The sequence below is a fragment of the Ylistrum balloti genome, unplaced genomic scaffold (assembly GCF_031769215.1).
Source record: "Ylistrum balloti isolate Yb309-2 unplaced genomic scaffold, AGI_CSIRO_Ybal_v1 Utg370204, whole genome shotgun sequence".
NCBI classification, from domain to species: domain Eukaryota; kingdom Metazoa; phylum Mollusca; class Bivalvia; order Pectinida; family Pectinidae; genus Ylistrum; species Ylistrum balloti.
This window is the reverse complement of record NW_026782177.1, coordinates 516,611-539,358: the sequence shown is the minus strand read 5'-3', so window position 1 is coordinate 539,358 and position 22,748 is coordinate 516,611. Positions and strand designations below refer to the sequence as shown.

Sequence of the window (22,748 nt, the reverse complement as noted above, 5' to 3'; positions counted from 1 at the left end):
ATGAACATGAAAGCAACAACGACAAAAATATTTATCATTTTTTGTCACCCTTAATTAACATGTCAATTGCGTATTTGTATAACGAAAGTTGTGCCAATTTGATAAACTCTTATCCTGAATAAATCTAACACTACTCACCCGTCTGCCCATGTACTTCAAGTTGTTTTCGTCCAGCTCTATCTTATCAATATGTTGGTATCGTTGTGCGGGCAAGGACATCAGAAATTTCCCATCGACGTACCAAGTTACTTGGTACAGTAAAGGCTCATTGCTGCTCTCATGGAATATACATCCTGCTGTGTAAACACTTGAGAAATCGTCACGCCGAAGTGTTATAGCGACTTTCATCCCTAATGGCACTTTGTAGTCCGGCCTCGGACCTAAGAAGTATATGTAGATCACAATGCATGTTAACTTTATAAAGATGCTAGTTTTCATAAATGGTTCGACTACGTGATAATTTTTGCAGACGGTTCATGTAGGATACTTGCGTTGGTACATATCTATTCAGGAAATTAATGAAATGCTATTACAATAACTTGGAGAGTAGATATTAATTATATCATTATTTTTCTTATCAAAGATATAAGTATAAAAATCTTACCATTTTCTCCTTCTCCTGTAATGCGTAAAAAACATGACAAAATTAGTGAAAATATGGACTACTCGGGGGTGAATTGTCATTTAAATCATATTGCACCGATTGTCAAGAATTTGTTTATCACTGCGGTCATTTGAGGTATTTTCCCTCTACTAGCCATACATATCACTCACTCGGGGTCTCATTATCTGCATCAACATATATCTCTCACAGTTCTTCAGCCAAATGCAATTGGTGACTGAAGGTGTTGTTGTATTTCGGTAATGATCAAGGGTGTCATCATTCATAATAATTCTTCCTTTTAAGAAGATTGTACAAAACACAATGAATAACACATTTTACTACGAATAAGCTCAGATAAAGTGGAGCCAAGCAATGAATTAAACTGCATCATACAGCTGTTTCGTCCTTCTAGGCCTTGTCAGTGATGCTAAGGATTTTTAACCTAGGAGGCGATTGAGGAGTATCTAAATTGATCGAAGGAAAATGTCAACATCGAGATGGGGAGTTGCATTAATTCCATAAATTTCGTAAATTTCATACATGTGATAATTTTAGAAGAACGTCAAGAACATGAGGATATATCTTCAAATCGAGTATGGCATTGATGGATTACCCAGGTGGTAAGTACATAACTTGAGACTAGCCGGGGCATGTTGGATCAATGTCGTATTATGTACAAGAATTTGTAATCGTTGTTTCATCGATCAAATACATATGTTAGATAAAAACAAAAAGAGAGTTGCTGTACTTTTGACAATTTCGTAATGACACTACCTCAAATAATTATACTGATTGATCTGGTACCTACAGTACATCAACAAAATCAGTACTTTGTATCGAGGTTTAATTTTGAAATGATATAATTATTACATTACCAAAGCAGTATCCTTCCTCTATCCCTGAAGTTGGCACAAGATAGTACACTCTGAACAAACCACAGTTCTTTATCTTTATAGAATATGAACCAGCATATCCTCCAATTCCAGCTGTTCTTGTTACTATCAATTCTTCTGGAGTTGGAATTGTACCTACAATTAGAACAAATGAATACTGTAAATCACTATTCTATTTTATCAAACGAACTTGTCTGTTACGACATATATTCGCGAATATATGGTTTCGCGGACGTTGATCTAGAAATGATTTTAAATTCATGAATGATGAGCTATTAGAGGTCTAGATTCTTTAAGTCTCCGATACTTGGAACCGAAGCGACATGGATGGTACAAATAATCGCTAGGGACTTGAATTCTAGACAGAATATCCACGCGTATTAATGCGAAAATTAAACCCGCGCGAAATATAAGTGATTAACAGTATATATAGATCAAGTTGAAGAATGAACATGACGAAGTCTTAAAAACATGTACACAATAAAAACACAAATATACCGACCATTTCTTTGCATAAAATTAATTATTAACACAGAATGAAATAAAATACACTGAATTTGATTATATTTTAATAATTGACACATATGGAGGAGTAAAGTGAATGCTTGTTGTTAGTCACGTCTTTACCACTTTAAAATCATAATTTTTTCATGGGGATTAATTTTCATTGATTTTGTTAGTACGTTTAATCAATGTATTTATACGCCCATACACTGTTAACTTAGTGTAAGTAGGCTTAGTGATGTTTATTCATCCACGAAATCACGTGTTCACGATTTTTTTAACTACGAAAATTGAGCCCTATGAAAATATAAAATTTTACAAAATTTTTTATTTTTGTGAGTCTATCGAAAGAATTTTTAGATCAGGGCATTCTGTGATTATACTCTCTAGCAGTAGTAACACATTGAATTGGTAACACCTCTCGTGGTGATTCTGAAGAACACAGTCTCAGTGGTGATCATCTTAATAAAACAATGAAAGGTACAATACGCACGAGACTTAATGTTGATTTCTTGTCCAATACTCAATAGTGTAATTATATAGGGACTGAAAAAGGCTTTAAAGTTGAAAGGGCACAAAATTGACGATATTGACGTCATTGTTACATTGCTAAATCAGGTTTAATATCAAGTCGAACACGATCAAAGTGAAAGTAACATATGTACTAGATTCAAAACTTTCTTTTTAAAACTTGTTCTTGATATCAGCAAATTTGGAGTACCGAGTCTACCTCCTACAGACATATTATACCATCATAGCAAGCGCTGTATGTTTTCAATTCGCCCATAAGAACCATAAAAAGACACAATTTGTTCATTTTTGTCTGTTGATGGTTTTCGGCACATTTCATTCAAATTGGTTCAGGGTTGTTTTAAGAAGAGGTAGCACATGTCACACGACTCGCGAATCATGGTCCACGATGCAAGACGAAGAACAAAAGACGATTGCAATAGGTCAGGCTACTTATTTCTAACGAGTTGTAGAATTTATCCCAATTCGATATTTGACGAGTACTACTAGTTGTAATACTCGATGTGCAGTGCGATGTATGTATAGTGTTGTAAGTTTTTAAAATCACTTATCATTATAATTTCAATAGAAAATCAGCTAGATAAGTTGATATATAAGACATAAACTATGTCAGAGCAATGCTAAGTTGTACTTTACAAACTGATATCATAGTATTGTATAAATACCTACGATAAATGTATACAATACTTTCATGATTGCAATTAGGTATGTATTTAAGGAGATAAAACAACTGGTTACTAAAACGAGCTTACAGTTAACAAAGTTTTTGATATTTAAGGTGGCAAACAGACATGATATATTAAATTTTGAGAGGGAAATGCTAGAATCTTTCAGAAAAGTCGATATTTTGAAATGTCCATCACATGCTGGTAGTTGCATAATTTATAGCGATGAAAAACTTAGTGAGTATCTGGTTTTGACGTACGGCCATCTCTATTCTCTAGCTTGATTCCACGCATATTAATATATACCTAATTCATTGATAAAATTGATTCTAAAATGATGTTTATTTCACCGAGTTCTGTGTATGTTTTTGTTGTATAACAGATGATAACTAATTCGATAACTGATGAGGACCTGAAAAACAGAAAGGAGACAGCCTGTTAAGTTGATGTCTAGATTTTCACACATGCAAAGTACATTCATGTAGTATAGAATATATAATACAGTGTATGTAATGGACATACACTAAAGGTGAATTATCATTAAAGATATCCACAACAAAACAATGAACATCAGCACAACATCTTGACTGATAGAAACTGATTAATCAGTAATATTTTTATCAAAATCATGCTGGTGTTGATTAAAAGATAATCCAAAATTAAAACTTATGGAGTTATAAAAATACCAGAGCAATTGACATGAATTGACATGTTAACTTATTTTGGACAATATCAGGAAGATATAGGGATTAATTCAAAATACTAACCAATAGTTTACATGACAATGTTTTTTAGAAGGGGAATTAACTATGACAATAGGGGAGATAACTATGGTAGAGAGATCACTTTAAGTGAGAGGTATTGTCAATGCCTGAATACTAGGTGACAGCTCCTAATTCAAACATAATACATTATCAAAGACTAAGAATAATTGCTTTGTAATATTAAAGCTCCAGTGTTAATTCAATGACAATGTAATGTTATAGCATTGTTTACATTTGACAGCTATTTCCGGTTGAAAAGCTTATTTCCGGTATAAAAAATGACTTCCTGTTTGCATTGTTACCTCCGGTCGACAAACTTAATTCCGGTATAAATATTTGACTTCCGGTTTAAGACTTGACATATATTTGATTATTTTGACAAAGCAATTATAACAGTCTCAATGAGCATAACACTTACACAATTAATCAATATTGCAAAACAAGCGTTCTGAACCATGATTTATAAAGTTTAATAACTGCTTAGGTCAAATGTCTCAACAGATTTGACCAGCTATAAGTAGGAATATGCATTTCATTGTTTATACAATGAGTACACACACCATATTTTTTTTAAAACAATGGTGTCTGAAATAGCCTTAGAGATCATGGAACAGTTAAAAAGTGAAATGATGAAGGATAAGGAAAAACAAATAAATTCAAAGACTGCTAAGATGAGGGAGGAAATGGACATTCTGAACAACAAGAATTATAGATTACAGGAGTCAGTTAGACAGCGGGAGAGGGAAATACAAACTGTACTCAGATCGGTACAAGATGTCTTTCATTGGTTCAAAAACAAACGTACCGATATCATTTGTTTACAAGAGACACATAGTACAGATAAAGTAGAAAAACTATGGGAACGGGAGTGGGGTTACAAATGTGTTTTTAATAGTTTTAATTCTAGATCTGCTGGTGTTGCCATTCTAATGAGAAACAGTTTTGAATATGTTTTACATAGAAATAGAGTAGATAGTGAAGGCAGGATTATCATTTGTGATATCTCTATCAATAATGTAAGATTCATACTTGTAAATATTTATGGTCCCAACCATGATACTCTAAATTTTTACAGTAATTTATTAGACACCATCCAGGCTTTTAACAATGAAAATAATCCGTTAATATTATGTGGTGATTGGAATACGGTACAGGATAGGAATTTGGATACATGTAACATTATTGGAAATAATAACCCAAAATGTAGGCAAGCTATTCATAATATTATCGATGATTGTAATCTTGTCGATCCATGGAGAAGTTTTAACCCCGAGTCAAAGGCCTTTACATGGAGGCGAAAAACACCTGTTAGACAGAGTCGGTTAGATTACTTTCTAGTGTCAGAAGAGATATATGCTAGGACAAAAGATACTAATATAATTCCAGGATGTAAATCAGATCACTCTTGTGTTACTATTCAGTTAAATTTTAACAACCCTCCTAGAGGTAAGGGATATTTGAAACATAATTCAAAGTTATTGGAAGATGGGGAGTATATTGAAAAAGTGAAAATATGCATTAATGAGACAATAGATGAATACTATGTTTCTGGTGATAGGGAGAAGTTGGAGGAGGTGACTTTCAGAACAAATGATCAAATGTTATTTGAAATTTTGAAAATGAAACTCAGAACTATGACTATTGCCTATTCTATAGCCAGATCAAAAGCAAGAAAAATTGAAGTAAAAAATCTTGAATCAGAAATTGAAACATTAGAAGAAAGAATTAACATTGAGCCAAGCAGTGAAGTTTATGAAGCTCTGGAAGGGAAGAAAAATCAATTAGAAAATATCCGTAGACGAAAAACAGAGAGTCTTATTTTTAGATCAAAGGTAAATTGGTACAAATATGGGGAAAAGAACTCAAAATATTTTTGCCGTCTAGAAAAAAGGAATTATATAAATAAAACAATTACTGAATTAATATCTGATAGTGATAATATTATAGATAAGCCGGAGGACATTTTAAATGAAGAGGCATCCTTTTATAAAAGACTTTATTCTTCTCATGTTCAAGATTCACATAGACTTGATTTTTCCACTTTTTTCAACATGTTTAGTTAAATGAAGAGCAGAAGAAGGGATGTGAAGGGCTACTGACACTTAGAGAACTGTCCCAAGCTCTCAAGAATATGAAAAATGGGAAAACACCTGGGTCGGATGGGTTCAATGTAGAAATATATAAATTTTTTTGGAAAGATTTAGGTAAACTGGTTTGTAGGTCGATTAATTATGCATGTTCGGTAGGAAAATTGTCTGACTTTCAATCACAGGGAATAATAACATGCATACCTAAAGAAAATAAAGATAGAAGATATATAAAAAACTGGCGTCCAATATCATTGTTAAATGTAGATTACAAAATTGTTTCAGCTGCCATAGCAAACAGGTTTAAGGGTGTGTTACCATCGATAATAAGTGAAACACAGACAGGGTTTATTAAGGAAAGATCTATAGGGGTTAATACTAGGCAATTATATGATGTTATGCATTTCTTAGAGGAAAACAACAAACATGGTTTATTGTATCTTCTTGATTTTGTAAAGGCCTTTGATTCGGTTAAGTGGGATTTTTTAGACAAAGCTTTAGGAAGTTTCAATTTTGGTTCATCTGTTCGTAAATGGTTAACTCTTTTTTACTTTAACTCTAAAAGCTGTGTTATCAATAATGGCAATCTTTCTCATTTCTTCAGATTGGGAAGAGGCTGTCGTCAAGGCGACCCGATATCTCCCTACATCTTTGTTATTGGGGTTGAGCTACTTTCTTTAATGATAAAGTCTAACCAAAGGATTGGGGCTCTTACAATTGTTGACGAAAAGGTATTACTATGACAATACGCAGATGATGCATATCTCCGGTTAGATGGTAAAAGTGAATCACTATACGAAGCTGTACACATACTTGAAGATTGTCCAGACCTAAACCTAACATGGTCAACTGAAATTTTAGACTTCTAGGTATCACATTCTCCTTGAATCTGGACGAGATGGAAGAAATAAATCATGAACATACTTTGAATCAGGTTGAAGATTTAACTATTATTGGCAGAATAAATGTATTGAAAACACTTGTTATACCTAAGTTTGTACACTTATTTAGTGTTCTGCCTAATCCGTCAACAGAATTTTTCAATAGAATGAATAGAGTATTCTATAGATTTATCTGGAATTCAAATACAGAGAAAGTTAAAAGGGACACTTTGGTAGCATTATATGATGAAGGTGGCCTAAACATGACACACATTTTAGCGTTTAGTAAAGATATGAAAGTTAGATGGATAAAGAGATACTATTCTGATGTAGATAGTGGCTGGAAATCTTTTTTAAAACACATATAGAAAATAGATCCCGAGGTGCTCTTTCACTTGGATGCAGGAAAGTTGAGGGAGAAAGCAAAAAATGTAAAAAACAAATTCTGGTGTTTTGTATTATTATCTTTGGCAGAATTAAAATGTCCACCAAATTCTCCTGAAGAATTTTTAGCGTTAGATTTAACCTATCTCGTACCTCTCCAAAAAGTAAACCACTGTATCCTGTGGAGAAATTTTGGTCTGCACATGGTTAAAGATTTACCGTAAAATTTCGTGTATAGTGCGCACTTTTTCAAGCTAAAACTGTCGTGTCTAATGTCATTTTATTGAATACCATGCAATTTTTCAGAAAATGAATCGAAATTGGAAAAATGAATACAGAATTGCTTTTGTGAATGGTGAAACAATTACTCCAATCAAAAAAGATATTGTTCAGAAAATGTTAGCTCTGAAAGACCAAACATTCATATACAAGCTTTTTGTAAACAGTATAAAACATGAACCTGTTAAGACTCAGGAAAAGTGGAAGAATACTCTGTTACTTGATGAATTTGATCTTGAAAATATTTACAATGTTGCATTTCTTTGTACACAAGAGACTAAGTTACAAGCCATTCAGTATAAGATTAATCATCGTATACTTATGACAAACTCAAAACTTTTTAAAATAAAAATTACAGAAAGTAATTTGTGTACTTTTTGTAACAGAGAAGAAGAAACAATAGAGCATATTCTTTATTTCTGTTTTTACTCCAATGCGGCGATAGAAGAATTTTGTTCATGGTATTCTGATTATGATGATCAACATGTAGGTGTTCTACAAAGTGCAGACGTAATTTTTGGAAATGCTAATTTTAGCGATATCTTGAATCTTTTTCTTTTAATACTTTTAATACTGTAGAATCAATGATGTTGGTCCTACTTTTACTGCATGTAAGACCAGATTCAGAAAAACTCTGGAAGTGGAATTCTTTATAGCAAAATGAACAGGCTCACTTGGTATATTTCATCGAAAATGGGGGGCTTTTGTCAATGCTCTGAGACATGAACCAGTTGGGGGGGGGGCAGATAATAGAATATTGTTAAATACAGTCTTTTATATTTATCATGTTTATATTTACCATGTAATTTATCAACTTTAAAGATTTTTTTCGTGACTGGACTCTTTCCTAGTGAGTAAGAAATGTAAGAGGACATATGACATTCAATGTAATGTATGTGTGTGCGAGAATCTTTATGTGTGTGAGTTTGAGAATCTGTATGTGTGCATGACCTGTGAGTGTATGTAAGATGCATGTACCAGCTGTACATATGGTTCAATTATAGTGTGATCATATAGGCCCAAACTGTATGTACTTTCCCTTAAAGGAGTACATGCACCTTATTAATATATAACGTGTGATCAGTGCATACTTTGGTGTTTGGATCTGTTGTTGTGTAAACAAGTGTAGGCCACTGTATATTGTTCTGTTATTGATTACAACGAGGAGGACATGTATTTTGCAGGAACACTGGACATTTATTCAGCACTGGTGTTTACATCATGGCAGCCGTCGAGCTCTCTCTTAAAACGAGGCTGTCCTATAGTCTATATCAGAACACTATACTGCAATATTGACCTAACTATAAGTATAGTCTGTATCATAAAATGTAATGGCTAACACCACATATATGTGTGTTAATCCATACCTGTGTTAAGCGAATATAGCATCAGTGAGTATGTATTCTATTTAGGTATCTACATAGTAAAATATTTGAAGGATGAATGTGTGAAGCGGTGTGCGAGAGCCCCCCTGTGAGGGGACACAATTTGTTTTTGAAGGCTGACCCAAAGGCCCCAATGGACCTTGGCAGTCTGCCAATATAATCATGAATAAATGTCTTGGGGAAAAAATATTTTCTGGTTTGAACAAGTGAATGGGTAACTGTTAACAATTCATGATTTGGCTCTAATTTAATATATATAAGATATAATCAAATAAAAACCTAGCAAACATATATCTGTACAATAAAAGACATGTCGAACAAAGTGACAAGGTCTGGTGTTGTGAATAAAGGATATTTCGACAGCAAATGTTGAGCTTGATATTTACAAACAGCGCTTAGCCAAAAGGGGAGATAACTCTAAGCTGATAATTTAGCTAGGTAGGGCACCAGTATTTTGTAAGGCGTATATTAATCATGCTAAGCTTCAAAGCATTACTTGTAACGTACTATATTTTCCCCGTTAAGAATTTTCCTTAATTCATAAGACATATGTAATTACAATAGTGACACATTTGGTATGCAATGAATATTAATAAGAATAATAATATGACATATATTCTATTTTAAATTGTAAAATGTACAATAATTAGTATGAAATTTATAAGCATTGTTTACAGTAATGTCTTAGATTTCAAAACTTCGTACAATATATAACAAGAAATATGACATAGGCTCACATGAAAAACAGCAAGGAGACAGCCTGTTAAGTTGATGTTTTACTTTATTTCATCCCAAGTAGAAGTGAAGATTTGGGGAGAAACACAAGTAATTCAAGGGACTGTCCGTGAAAGGTTAGACTCTGATTGGCTGACCAGTTTGTAGCGCATGCTCAGATTGCTCACAGGTACGCGTGGGTTCGTAACAAAATTTATTTACTCAACACGGCCGTAATGCTCGGTTACGTCACACTAATTTGTTAGCCCGGCTAATTGAACCTGCTCACCTTGTCAGTATCCTATTACAATAGGTTTTAGTGAGTGTCAGGACTGGCCGAAATGAATCAAAGTGGCTTAAACCTTTGTAAATATGTAACTTTAGTTATTTATCAATATACTGTTTTTAAGACAGGATGACCAGTACAAAAAAGTAAGTTTGTACAATGAAACATAGACTTAGGTTGGTCAAATACAAAAACACTCTAACAAAGATTAGTGGCGAGACATTTCCGGCGTTAACTCAAAATACGGGAATTTCCCAGCTAGGGCTTATTATTATTAGAAAAATAGAAATTAATTACCATTGTAACCTGGACGAGAGCGACTCGCATAGAATGGCACAAACACATAATATACAATATATACAAGTTTAATACACTATATACACATTATAAATTGTACACACAAATGTAAATATGTACAACTCACTCACTCATTCAAAACACACACACTTTAATAATTACATATGAAACAGTATAGTCTGTCCTCAACGAATCTGGAAAGAGGTCTGGAAACGTATCTGGACCGACTAACAACCAGCAATGTTCACAGCATCGAACAGTTGCCCATTGAAACGTCTGATGACAAATGTCCAACGGAATTCATAATTAGAGCACAACTGTCCACACAGCATAGCACCTGCCCACACAGGATATCAGAACATCTGTCCACACAGGCCATCATAGCATCTGACCACACAGGATATTAGAACATCTGCACGACCACACAGGACATCACAGCATCTGCTCACACAGGACATCATAGCATCTGTCAACACAGGACATCATAGCATCTGTCCACACAGGATATTAGAACATCTGCACGACCATATAGGACATCATAGCATCTGCTCACACAGGACATCATAGCATCTGTCAACACAGGACATCATAGCATCTGCCCACACAGGACATCATAGCATCTGCCCACACAGGACTGTAACTGGCGGCTGTCCTGGCCCACATATGACTGTATTCTATATATGTATGTACTCTGACTGTGTCACATTCGTTCCCGCCATCAACATGGGTAGAACTGCAATAACACAAGACTACGCCTGACTATGCTGACTATATAGTCTATAATGATTCATAAATATTTATACACAGTATTTCTTCTATTTCAACTATTATTTGTGTATATACATTCATCTGCCTACATACAGTAATTGATATGAATCTATTCACTAATTCTAGTCTGAATTCCATGTAATTCATTGACATATTGACAAGTTTCGCTTATATTTATTAAATACAAACTAAATTCATATAACAGTTGATATCTTATAGCTATAATAGAGATATATTGAACTGTACTCATATAGCGTTATAAGCATATACATTTATCGGTAAATTCGCCTCAAATATCAAACACAACAGATTTCGGGCATATAATTGCAATATAAAGGCACAAGAAATGATTTCAAACTTACCGCAAACTGTATTTTGCGTTGGCTAACCCCATATAAGCAATAACTGACTGCCAAAATTTACACCGCTGTTCTCGCTTACATGTATATTTTCCTTCCGGCGAGACTAATTTCAAATATTCGAACTCGGATCCGGAGAATCCGCATTTATAAAATTTACTGCAAATAATTAAGAAAATAAAAGTACAATATTTAGACCAGATAATACCTGATTTCTTTCATCAAATACATGCACAAATAGTTCAGACATTGTTTGATATATACAAAAATGTAAATTATACAAAAGTATGGTTGGGACTGTGACAACCATAAGATATAATAAAATGAAATGTAAATTTTTAAGAAATGTGGACCTAATTTTAACGTAAATTATAAATACTTTCAGTATATTTATTATAAAAAAATGAATAAAAAAAAGGTTTCATAAAGAAAAATGAAATAATGTAAATTTTCCCTATGAAATTTATATAACGCAGCTTGTAGTATGATAGTTATCTAAAACTCTTGACTCGCCAACAGGTTGTCCTTTAAATCATTCCCGGACATCTTTCATGTTGACATTAAAGAAACTTTGATATTGACGTCGAATTGCCCGGCGAAACTTAGTGACTTATTCCGAATCACTTTTGTCCCTTTCAACAAGGCTAATACTGTGTTGGTCGTGTCATCAAATATGACATGTTATGTTCAATTGACAACTAAGAGATAAAGTACTACTATTATGGACGAATATAAAGTCAATTGCTGCATGGTTTAAGAATTATCAATAAGTTGGATTTTAAATTATATTCTATTGTTCTTCTGTCCACTGTTAACTCAAAAGCCCCTCCACAATGTGATTTTTTTTATTAATCTAGGTTAGTGAACAATAGCGTTTGCCATTCATAAAAATAAGAGATAAAGTTCATATATAGAAATCCATGTCAACAAAGATTTTTACAGACAATTCACATGGCAAAAAATTCAAAATCTATTCATATATCTTGACAACTTGACTTGATAGAGCTCTTGGTCACGAACAGTTGAAAGGAGTTATATGATTGGCTAGGACCGAATTAGAGGCAGCTTCGAATGAATATTTCAAGATGCCAACTTAACTTTAATTTCGCTTGAAATGGATTTATATAACACATACAGTCTTAAATATTTCAGGTAAAATATTCATATACAACTCCTGGAGATTAGAGGTCACGGTATTGACGATAAGACCATCATTAATGCTTGTGTATATTACGCACACACACACACACACACACACACCCTCACACACACACACACACACACCCACCCACACACACACACACACACACACACACACACACACACACACACACACACACACACACACACACACACACACACACACACACACACACACACACACACACAAAAGCACATCCTTGATTTTAATTCTTTGTAACTTACCTTTCAACCAAAGCGGTATCTTTGTGCCACAAGACATTGGCTCTGGTTGCTTCGTTGGCATATCTTCATCTCCAACTCTGTACCATCCCTCTTGTAGATGTAAATCGTCAACTGGAATATCAGCAGGATGGAGTTTATTGTTGACAAAGCGTAGATCTGCGAACGGCAGAGCCATGTATTGATCACAGGGATTCGCTGATATCACCGTAATTCCTGAAAAGCGTAGTTTTAATATTAAACTAATAATAAGACAAAAATCATTAAAACGAAAAGGGAGAATACAACACATACCGCAAAGGATCACCAGAAGGGAAGCCGTCATAGTCAGTTAACATCAAGGTAGGCGCTATGGAGGGCAATTTACTGGATACTAATCCATTAACAGCGTTGTGGTATGCCTCACAACACAATGTAGTAATGCGTATTGATTTAAATATTACATAACTAAAGGGAGACCTGATCAAAACATGCGATAACACAGACCCAATGACACAAAACTTGACATTGGTGAGTTGGAACACTTAAAACCTGGTCTGCCGGCGTCTGTCTGATGATAATTCAGTGTTGTGCACACTAACGACATCCGCATAAAAATGAGTCATCAGGATAATGTGGCAGGGTTGCATTTTTATTAAATTTATGTTCTATAAAAGGGTCATAGGTCAAGAGTGTGACGTCACCGTCTATCTCTTATTTGACTAGTCAGTGTGTTTTCGCGGTTTCTTTTGTGTGTAGACGGAGAGTTGACAGAATGACAGCAGTGACGATGGACACTGAAAGAAGAGAGGAATGATCTCGATTTCAGAATGAATATGTTCTAACCTGTTATACTTGCCCTTTATCCCAACCGGCGCGCGGTATTTTTCCAGGAGTCCTTGGTATTATTTGTACGTACGTGTGGGGTTTACCCGAGTGACCGCCATTATACCGGCCGGTACGATCGTGTTTTTATTCAATTTTATTTTCACTATTGTTTATGTATTTACAGATGTCATAGTTGTATTCGTATCAAATGAATTAGCTGGGCAAGCAGCCATGGCCTTCTGCCACACAGAGGTGATTATCAATTTAGTAAATTAGTTATATATTTGTGTTCATTTTATTAGTGTAACACGTTCGTGAATGTGATTTGCCATTCACGAGTATCAATAAAGAAGTATATATTTTAATGAGAAGTCCACACACTTATGAAATATGTGTAAAGGTAATTTATAATTTATTGAAATAATAGTTAAGGAAATAATTATATTATATGTTTCCAATTTATTACTTGTTATTCTATTATTCCCAGTTAAACGTACGTATTTTATGGATAAGTGTTAACAGTCAGTCCGTAATCGTCAATGTAATATATGTATCAATAATGTAAAACGTGAGTGTAGTAAGTCTTGTGTTTTGTATCGTTTCAGGGTATTCTTTGGAATACTAAAATAAATCGACTGGTCAGGAAAAAATTCTACTGTGCTGAGTTGTTTGTTTCACACTCATACACCCCTCGGTTTCAATAACAACTTTGTATAAACATGTACACTTGTACCAGTGGAACTGGGTATAAACATGTACACTTGTACCAGTGGAACTGGGTATAAACATGTACACTTGCGAAGCCTTGTGAAACTCTGCTTACAATGTACATTTGTTTTTTTACCACAGACGAGAATTAGACAAATAATTATAGCTTTCTGTTTGCATCAAATATTGACTTAAGAGACATATTTATTTATAAAATCAATAAAAGGATACATGATACAAGGGATGATTGATAAGTTGTGAGCCTCATGTTTGTCTTTTGGGTGGCATATTGCATTATGACATGATTCCCTTCAGTATTTATACACTCTTGTCAGCGATACTTAAGGGCCTCAATGCCACTTTTGAAGTTAAAGAATAACTTTCTTTGATACTCCACTACATGTATGACGTCATCACCTGACTAAAAGTGGGTTCCGGAAATGGGCCTTCTAAATTTTGGAATTCGATGAAAGTCTCATGGACCGAGATCAGACGAATAAGGCGGATGCTCTATCAATTCAAAGCTACAATCGTTAATGGCAGCCATGGCAATGACAAAGGAACATGGTCCTGGGGAAACAACATCTGTACTGATTATGTAAAGATTCTTTATACACAACCAGGAATTTTAATATGTGACGTTTCGGTGACCAGTACGATCCGTACGCTGTCACCTTCCTCAGACAAATGACCAGTAAAGCATGTACACAAAGGTGTGATATGTGTACGAGTTGTCGCGGAATAGCGTCGATTTCGGACATGCTGACAAGTGCCGAAATGACTGTTAGCGAATAGTAAAACCATTCGGCTACGCTTATTTTATTACTTGGTCATAGATGTGCGAGAGTCTATGAGCCCCCTCATCTCGGTTCAGAACTGCCCCGCTGCGGCGTATCTAGATGGCTTCTTTGATCTGTCGCTTCAGAAGATAGTTCTCCCTATCGAGCACCTTTGAGTTTTCCCAGTCAATCACATGGTTTTCCTGCATGGCATGGTCAGTGATTGCCGATTTGTTTATCTGGGACTCCGACTGCTTCCTCTCTGATCGGGTGAACTTCTTTTCCTCTTGTCTTTCGGTGTCTTTCCGGTGCTCCCCAAGGCGAACCCCGAATCGCCTTCCAGTTTCTCCAATATATGACGCGTCACAGTTTTTGCACCCGATCTTGTATATGCATTCTGCGACATTCTCTTTGGTTATCTTATCCTTAGGGTGGACTAGGATATTTCGAAGCGTCTTGTGGGGCTTCATGGCTGTTGCTATGCCATAGTTGCGGTATATCCTTTGGATGGTTTCAGATATACCCTTTAAATATGGGATGACCACCTGGATTTTTGTTTTGTTTTGATCTTTCATAGGTCTTTTTCTGTTTTTTCCTTTATTTTGACACTGTTTTTGTACCCGTTTAAGGGCCCATTCCGGATATTCACAATTTTTCATTGCTTTCATGATGTGGCTCTGCTCTTGAATTTTGTCCTGTTGTTCTGTGACTATGGTCTCACATAGATTGAGCAACGTGCGTACGACCCCTAACTTCTGATGTAAAGGGTGGTGGGATTTAAAGTTGAGGTATTGGTCTGTGTGGGTCTTTTTCCTGTAGACCAATAACTTCACTGTTCCGTCTTCTCTTCTGGCTATAAGTGTGTCTAGGAAAGGCATTCCGCAATTGGTTTCTTCCTCACATGTAAACTTGATGTTGTTAGTGGTGTCAATAGTGTTTATGTGGTTAGTTAGATCTTTCTGTGATCCCTTCTTGATTATTTCTAAAATGTCATCGACATATCGTTTCCATAGGCTTGGCTTGCAATCTATGGGGGCAGTGGCTATTGCTTGTTGTTCTAGATGTTCCATGAACAGATTGGCGACAGTTCCATGAACAGATTGGCGACAATAGGCGACACTGGACTCCCCATAGCAGTTCCAAAGCGTTGCTGGTAGATGTTACCTCGGAATGTGAAATATGTTGTGGTTAGTACAAATTCTAGCAGATCCATGATGTCCTTGATCTGGAGGTTTGTGTTTTTACGCCAGGATCTGTCTGACTCTAAGCGTTTTTGAATGATTTTCAGTGCATCATCAATGGGAGTATTGGTAAACAGAGAAACAACATCATGTGAAATAAATTGTTCATCCTCTTGGATCATGATGGTGGACATAGCTTCTGCTAGATGTTTAGAATTCCTGACATGATGTTCCGATTTCCCCACTAGCGGTCCAAGAATGTCTGCTAGTGACCTGGAAACGTTGTAACCAGTGGATCCAGTGTAGTCCACAATAGGCCTCAGTGGGTTCCCCTGCTTGTGGATCTTGGGTGTGCAGTATATTCTCGGGGTGTTTTCAGCTGTGGGATACAGATATCTATACTGGCTTTCGGTGATTTTGCTCTCTTGTTTTAATTTAGTCAGTATAGAAATGAGGCGTCTTTTAAATTTGTTGGTAGGGTTGGTCTGCACCTGTTCATATGTCTTGTTATCATGCAGCATTGTCATGACCTTCGCCTCATAATCGTCGGTGTCCATGACGACTGTTGCCTTTCCTTTGTCAGCTGGTAATATTGTGATGGATTTGTCTCTTCCTAATTTTTGGAGTGCGACCCGTTCTTCTTTAGTCATGTTTCTCTGAGGTAATTTTGTTGATTTTAAAACCCCTATTACCTGTGATCTCAGTTGGTCAGCTTCCGCAAAGTTTAGTTTCTTGCAGGCTTGTTCTGTGGCTACAACAAAGTCATCAACTGGGATCTTATCTGGAACGATGGCATAGTTCATACCCTTAGCGAGTAATGTTTTCTCGCTGTTGGTGAGCTCATTGTTGGAGATATTTACCACCCATTTCTTTATCACGGAATCATTCAGCGTCGATTTCGGACATGCTGACAAGTGCCGAAATGACTGTCTATGGACTCTCGCACATCTATGACCAAGTAATAAAATAAGCGTAGCCGAATGGTTTTACTATTCGCTAACAGTCATTTCGGCACTTGTCAGCATGTCCGAAATCGACGCTATTCCACGACAACTCGTACACATATCACACCTTTGTGTACATGCTTTACTGGTCATTTGTCTGAGGAAGGTGACAGCGTACGGATCGTACTGGTCACCGAAACGTCACATATTAAAATTCCTGGTTGTGTATAAAGAATCTTTACATAATCCTTACTTTCCAACCTGACGAAAATGTTCAGTAACATCTGTACCGAGTTTTGCCCTCGGCATTCGGGTTTTATATTGCCTCTCATCTACCTAAGAAGCGATGTGTAATATGTATCATTGATTGTCTGTCCCTTTTGCAGATAATATATCATCAGAATGCTATCAGCATCCAGGTCCGCCTGATTTTGCTTCTGATCAGCTGTCAGAAGTCTTGGTACCCAACGGGCTGAGAGCTTTCTCATTGCAAGGATGGAGGGTACTCTTCCTGTGAAATCCCAACTGTACTGGCTACATATCTCTCTGTAACTCGCCTGTCAGTCCTATCAATATCATTGATTTTATTGACCATTTCTGGGATGGTAAAAGTGTCAGGCCTTCCAGGACGGGAGTCATCCCCAAGACTCTGCTTGCAAAGCTTTAAATTCCGCCACCCACCTTGTCACAGTAGCATATGAGGAGCATCATTCCGTAGTGTTGCTACCATATCAGTATAGGTGTTTTTTGAGATGCTAGACCTTTCTTATACAAATATTGAATCACCGCTATTTCAGCGATTTTTTTCCATTTTGCAAACGTCTTGTTTACTTAAGAGTGCTATCTCATAGATCAATTGGTACCAGTCTTCTGCTACATATTTTTAAATAGTCAGGGAATAGTAAAGTAAAAAACCGACATCCCTGCATAACTTCTTCGCTACAAAGTTTACAACTTATCAATCAGTATTCGTTAGAGTAATATTTTATTCATTACTTTTTCCACAGACTTTTAGACGGACAAGGAATTGTCTGAAGCTTTCTCATCTTTATGTTTACGCAGCGAAGTGTTACGTTTTGATGCCCACATCTGTACTCCTCTCTTCTAGAATGGTTTGTAGGCTAAAACACCATTTTGAACAAAGCGACCAATGCTGTGACAGGGATTGACTGTGGCGATACTCAGTTCTCGTCACTTATAAAAATTTAAGTATATATACTCATAATGCTGTCATAGCGGGTAAGTGTCTGACAAACATATTTTGTAAACTACGTTGTATAGAAAATGGAAGTTACAAAAAAAGATATATAAATAATGTATGCTTTTCGATTACGACAATGACGATTGATTAAATAAAAATAACTAACCAACAACTGGCCACCAATAAACCAACTAACCAACAATTAACAACCAAATAACCAACAACTAGCCACCAATAAACCAACTAACCAACAATTAACCAAATAACCAACAACTAGCCACCAATAAACCAACTAACCAACAATTAACAACCAAATAACCAACAACTAGCCACCAATAAACCAACTAACCAACAATTAACCAAATAACCAACAACTAGCCACCAATAAACCAACTAACCAACAATTAACAACCAAATAACCAACAACTAGCCACCAATAAACCAACTAACCAACAATTAACAACCAAATAACCAACAACTAACCAACAATTAACAACCAAATAACCAACAACTAACCAACAATTAACAACCAAATAACCAACAACTAACCAACAATTAACAACCAAATAACCAACATCTCACCAACAATTAACAATCAAATAACCAACTACTAACCAACAATTAACAACCAAATAACCAACAATTAACAACCAAATAACCAACAATTAACAACCAAATAACCAATAATTAACGAACTAACCAACAATAAACACCAACCAACCAACAACTACCTAACTCCTAACCATCCATTAACCACCAACTAGCCAACAACTAACCAACAATTAACAACCAAATAACCAACAATTAACCAAACAATAACCAGCAATTAACCAACAACAAACCAAGAACTAACAAAACCTAACCACCAACATCACGATAATTCAGGCTACGTCTGTGTACTACACATTTGACCGGGTTGTATGTGATTTTACTTCTACAGTTGCTTACAACTTATACTAGGGATGTGTGTATGTGTTACTGTGGGTGTTAGTGGGTGGGGGATGATTGTGAGTGGCGTGTGTGTGTGTGTGTGTGTGTGTGTGTGTGTGTGTGTGTGTGTGTGTGTGTGTGTTACCGTGGTTGTGAGTAGGTGGGGATGATTGTGAGTGGCGGGTGTGTATGTGTGTGTGTGTGTGTGTGTGTGTGTGCGGTTTGGGTGGGTGTGTGTATGTGTGTGTGTGTGACATAGGCTACAGGGTTTGGTATTATGGATATATATTTGATTTTTTCCGATGTACACAAATACAAAATCAGATTGTGCTCAGTATAAGGAAAATAAATACTGTCGTAATGTCATCAGTATTTCTAGGTTATATTAAATATGTCTATATAAACTATTTTTAATGGCATTCATACTTAATGTTGTAGATCATACCACATATATATCGACAGGAGGCAATTTACGCTTTTAAAACGTAACTATATCTTAATTGTACAACATATTTAAGCAAGTTATTTAAATGAGTATTTAAATATACAAAGTGGATTTTACTCGATATTTCCGGTCCACGCTAGATCAGATACTACATATAAAAAGTAATGAATAAGGATTAGAAAGGGTAGTTTTTAATTTGCGGGTGATTGGAACAGAAATAACTGCAGATTTACTAATAACCTTTTCATTTTCTATAAACTTTTTTCTCATTATTATTGAAAATCAGTGAAAACATCAAAATTAATTTGTTTATATTTCATTTAATAATGTGTCATCAGCCAGTAATAAAGAATTAAAGCAAGGATATGTTTTTCTAAGAGTTATACGTGTGTAACTTATACTATGTGTGTGTGTGTGTGTGTGCGTGCGTGCGTGAGGGTGTGCGTGTGTGTGTGCGTGCGTGCGTGAGGGTGTGCGTGTGTATGTGTGTGTGTGTGTGTGCGTGCGTGCGTGAGGGTGTGCGTGTGTGTGTGTGTGCGTGCGTGCGTGAGGGTGTGCGTGTGTATGTGTGTGTGTGTGTGCGTGTGTGTGTGTGTGTGTGTGTGCGTGCGTGCGTGAGGGTGTGCGTGTGTATGTGTGTGTGTGTGTGCGTGCGTGCGTGCGTGTGGTGTGTGCGTGCGTGTGTGTGTGTGCGTGAGGGTGTGCGTGTGTATGTGTGTGTGTGTGTGCGTTTGTTTGTGCGTGTTCGTGCTCGAGTGCGTGAGTGCGTGTGTGTGTGTGTGTGTGTGTGTGTGTGCGTGCGTGCGTGAGGGTGTGCGTGTGCGTGAGGGTGTGCGTGTGTGTGTGTGTGTGTGCGTGAGGGTGTGCGTGTGTGTGTGTGTGTGCGTGAGGGTGTGTGTGTGTGTGTGATTTTATTTATCAGCTAGTATTCCTCTCTTGATACACAAAGTGCGTTTATTTTGAAGATGGTTTTTAAACAATAACTTTTATTACTATTCAGCCCTTTATGACTTTAAGTACTTTAATTATAAATGACAGTGAAGTGATACATTAACGATGTTGTAATACACAACAAACTAAATGTAAAAGGAGATCAGGTGTAACCAGGGTGTAGCTTACTACCTCTTTTCCTCACAATAACTCTTAACTCTCTTCGTAGTCACGCTCTACTTACAAAACTACCAACCCGGAAGTTGGAAAGTATTGACAAACTTGTTTTCGATATATCTCAAGCAGTGTATGTTTATCAGCTAGTCAGTAAACAGAGCAGGGTTAATTAGCTTCTATCGCGTCCTATAGATATACCCGCCAGAACATCACATACATCATGATACTGTGGAGAGTTTGGACAGCAATTTATCTTTTTAAAGGTATGCTGTTTTATTCATTTATTTTATTAATTAATTTTTTTTTCTTGCTTTCGTTTTTCGCTTAGAATTCATTCATAAAACAGAAATTATTCACAGAGATAAAACAATAAACAAAAACATTGAATTGCATTCTTTTCGCTGTGTTCTGTAATCAGGCATTATGGTTGTATTCAGCCAAACATAGCATCGTATCCTAGGATATGTAAGGTTTAACACTAGTCCCATGGGGCCCTCACAAGATTTAGTTTGGATTTATTTTAAATCGAAACTAAAGGAAAAGTTTTTCTAAAGATATATTATCCCTACAGGCCTCTGGTTCTCTTTCTCCTATCTAGACTAAAATACCTTCACCCGTACAGAAGAATTATTTCAAATGATTCCTTGGTTTACACTTGGTCAAAATCCGTCAAGTCGTTTATGTAGCATTTTGACATAAGAATAATTGACGGACCATGTGATTTAATATAAGGTATTGGTAGAAAGCCTGTGATTGTTTGACTTCTTAGTCTTAACATTCAACTGATTTAGATCTCATTATAAACAAACACTAGGTGTGATCATTTTAGTGTGTGTCCATTAAAAGGGAACATGTCTGATATTTTTATATTTTACTTTAAAAGCAAATGGATTTTCAATGATAATAAACCTTATACATTCTAAATCTGTAGTTGCACTTCCTTGTACTCTCAGGTAAAACCGAGTCTCTCACAACAAACCCATCTCTTTCAGAGCGTGACAATATAGGTTTCTCGACCACTTCAACACTGTAATCATTGTTAGAGGCTTTAAAGACGGATGATAACGATCTGGTACAGAAACATATACATACAGATTTTTATGCGAGTGTTCATTTATAAGCCTTACCGATATGGAATTAAAATTTCGGGCCGATTGTATTTAGATCTTATTTGAAATGAAAACAAAGATATTTTTTTCACTTCTTTCAGAAAAATTTCATTTTGAAAGGTTTTAAGTCAAAATTAAACGGAGGCAGCCAAGATACATTACTGTTTTGCCACTATACATTAGTGACATAAGAAAACATATTACAAGAGCGAGTTTACTGGATAATAAGTCGATAATTAAATCTTAAGGTCACTGTTCATTAACAATTTAGATACAGTCAAGGCCGATTTGTTATGTGAACAACAGCATTCCTATGATTCGTCCTTCTAGACCCAGGTGCACTTACATAATAATTCTTTGGATTTTACACATTCATGATATTTTATTATATGGGCTGAACGGCAAATCATAGACTGAACTTCAAATCATGGGCTGAACGGAAGATCATAGGCTGAACGGAAGGTCATAGGCCGAACTGCAAATTATAGTCTGAACAGCAAATCTTAGGCTGAACGGCAAATTATAGGCTGAACGGCAAATCATAGTCTGAACGGCATCATAGGCTGAACGGAAGATCATAGGCTGAACGGCAGGTTATAGGCTGAACGGCAAATCATAGACTGAACGCCAAATCATAGGCTGAACGGAAGATCATAGGCCGAACGGCATCATAGGCGGAACGGAAGATCATAGGCCGAACTGAAAACCATAGGC

At 36.0% G+C, this 22,748-nt stretch overlaps 2 protein-coding genes across 2 annotated transcripts in view; both read right to left on the bottom strand.

Annotated features, from left to right (window-relative positions):
• LOC132551537 (von Willebrand factor D and EGF domain-containing protein-like) overlaps window positions 1-13,212 on the bottom strand; it is a 28,439-nt gene extending 15,227 nt beyond the window's left edge. The window contains exons 1-5 of the mRNA XM_060215689.1: window positions 13,118-13,212; window positions 12,827-13,039; window positions 1,480-1,632; window positions 605-619; window positions 139-380 (exon numbers count right to left, since the gene is read on the bottom strand). Of these exons, the coding sequence (XP_060071672.1) occupies window positions 139-380; window positions 605-619; window positions 1,480-1,632; window positions 12,827-13,039; window positions 13,118-13,148 (654 nt within the window). The 5' untranslated portion in view covers window positions 13,149-13,212. The remainder of the gene's footprint in view (window positions 1-138; window positions 381-604; window positions 620-1,479; window positions 1,633-12,826; window positions 13,040-13,117) is intronic.
• A 2,962-nt stretch (window positions 13,213-16,174) lies between these two features.
• LOC132551519 (uncharacterized) lies at window positions 16,175-17,101 on the bottom strand. The gene has a single exon (XM_060215671.1). The coding sequence runs from the start codon at window positions 17,099-17,101 to the stop codon at window positions 16,175-16,177; it is 927 nt and encodes a 308-aa protein (XP_060071654.1).
• Between the last annotated feature and the right edge of the window lie 5,647 nt (window positions 17,102-22,748).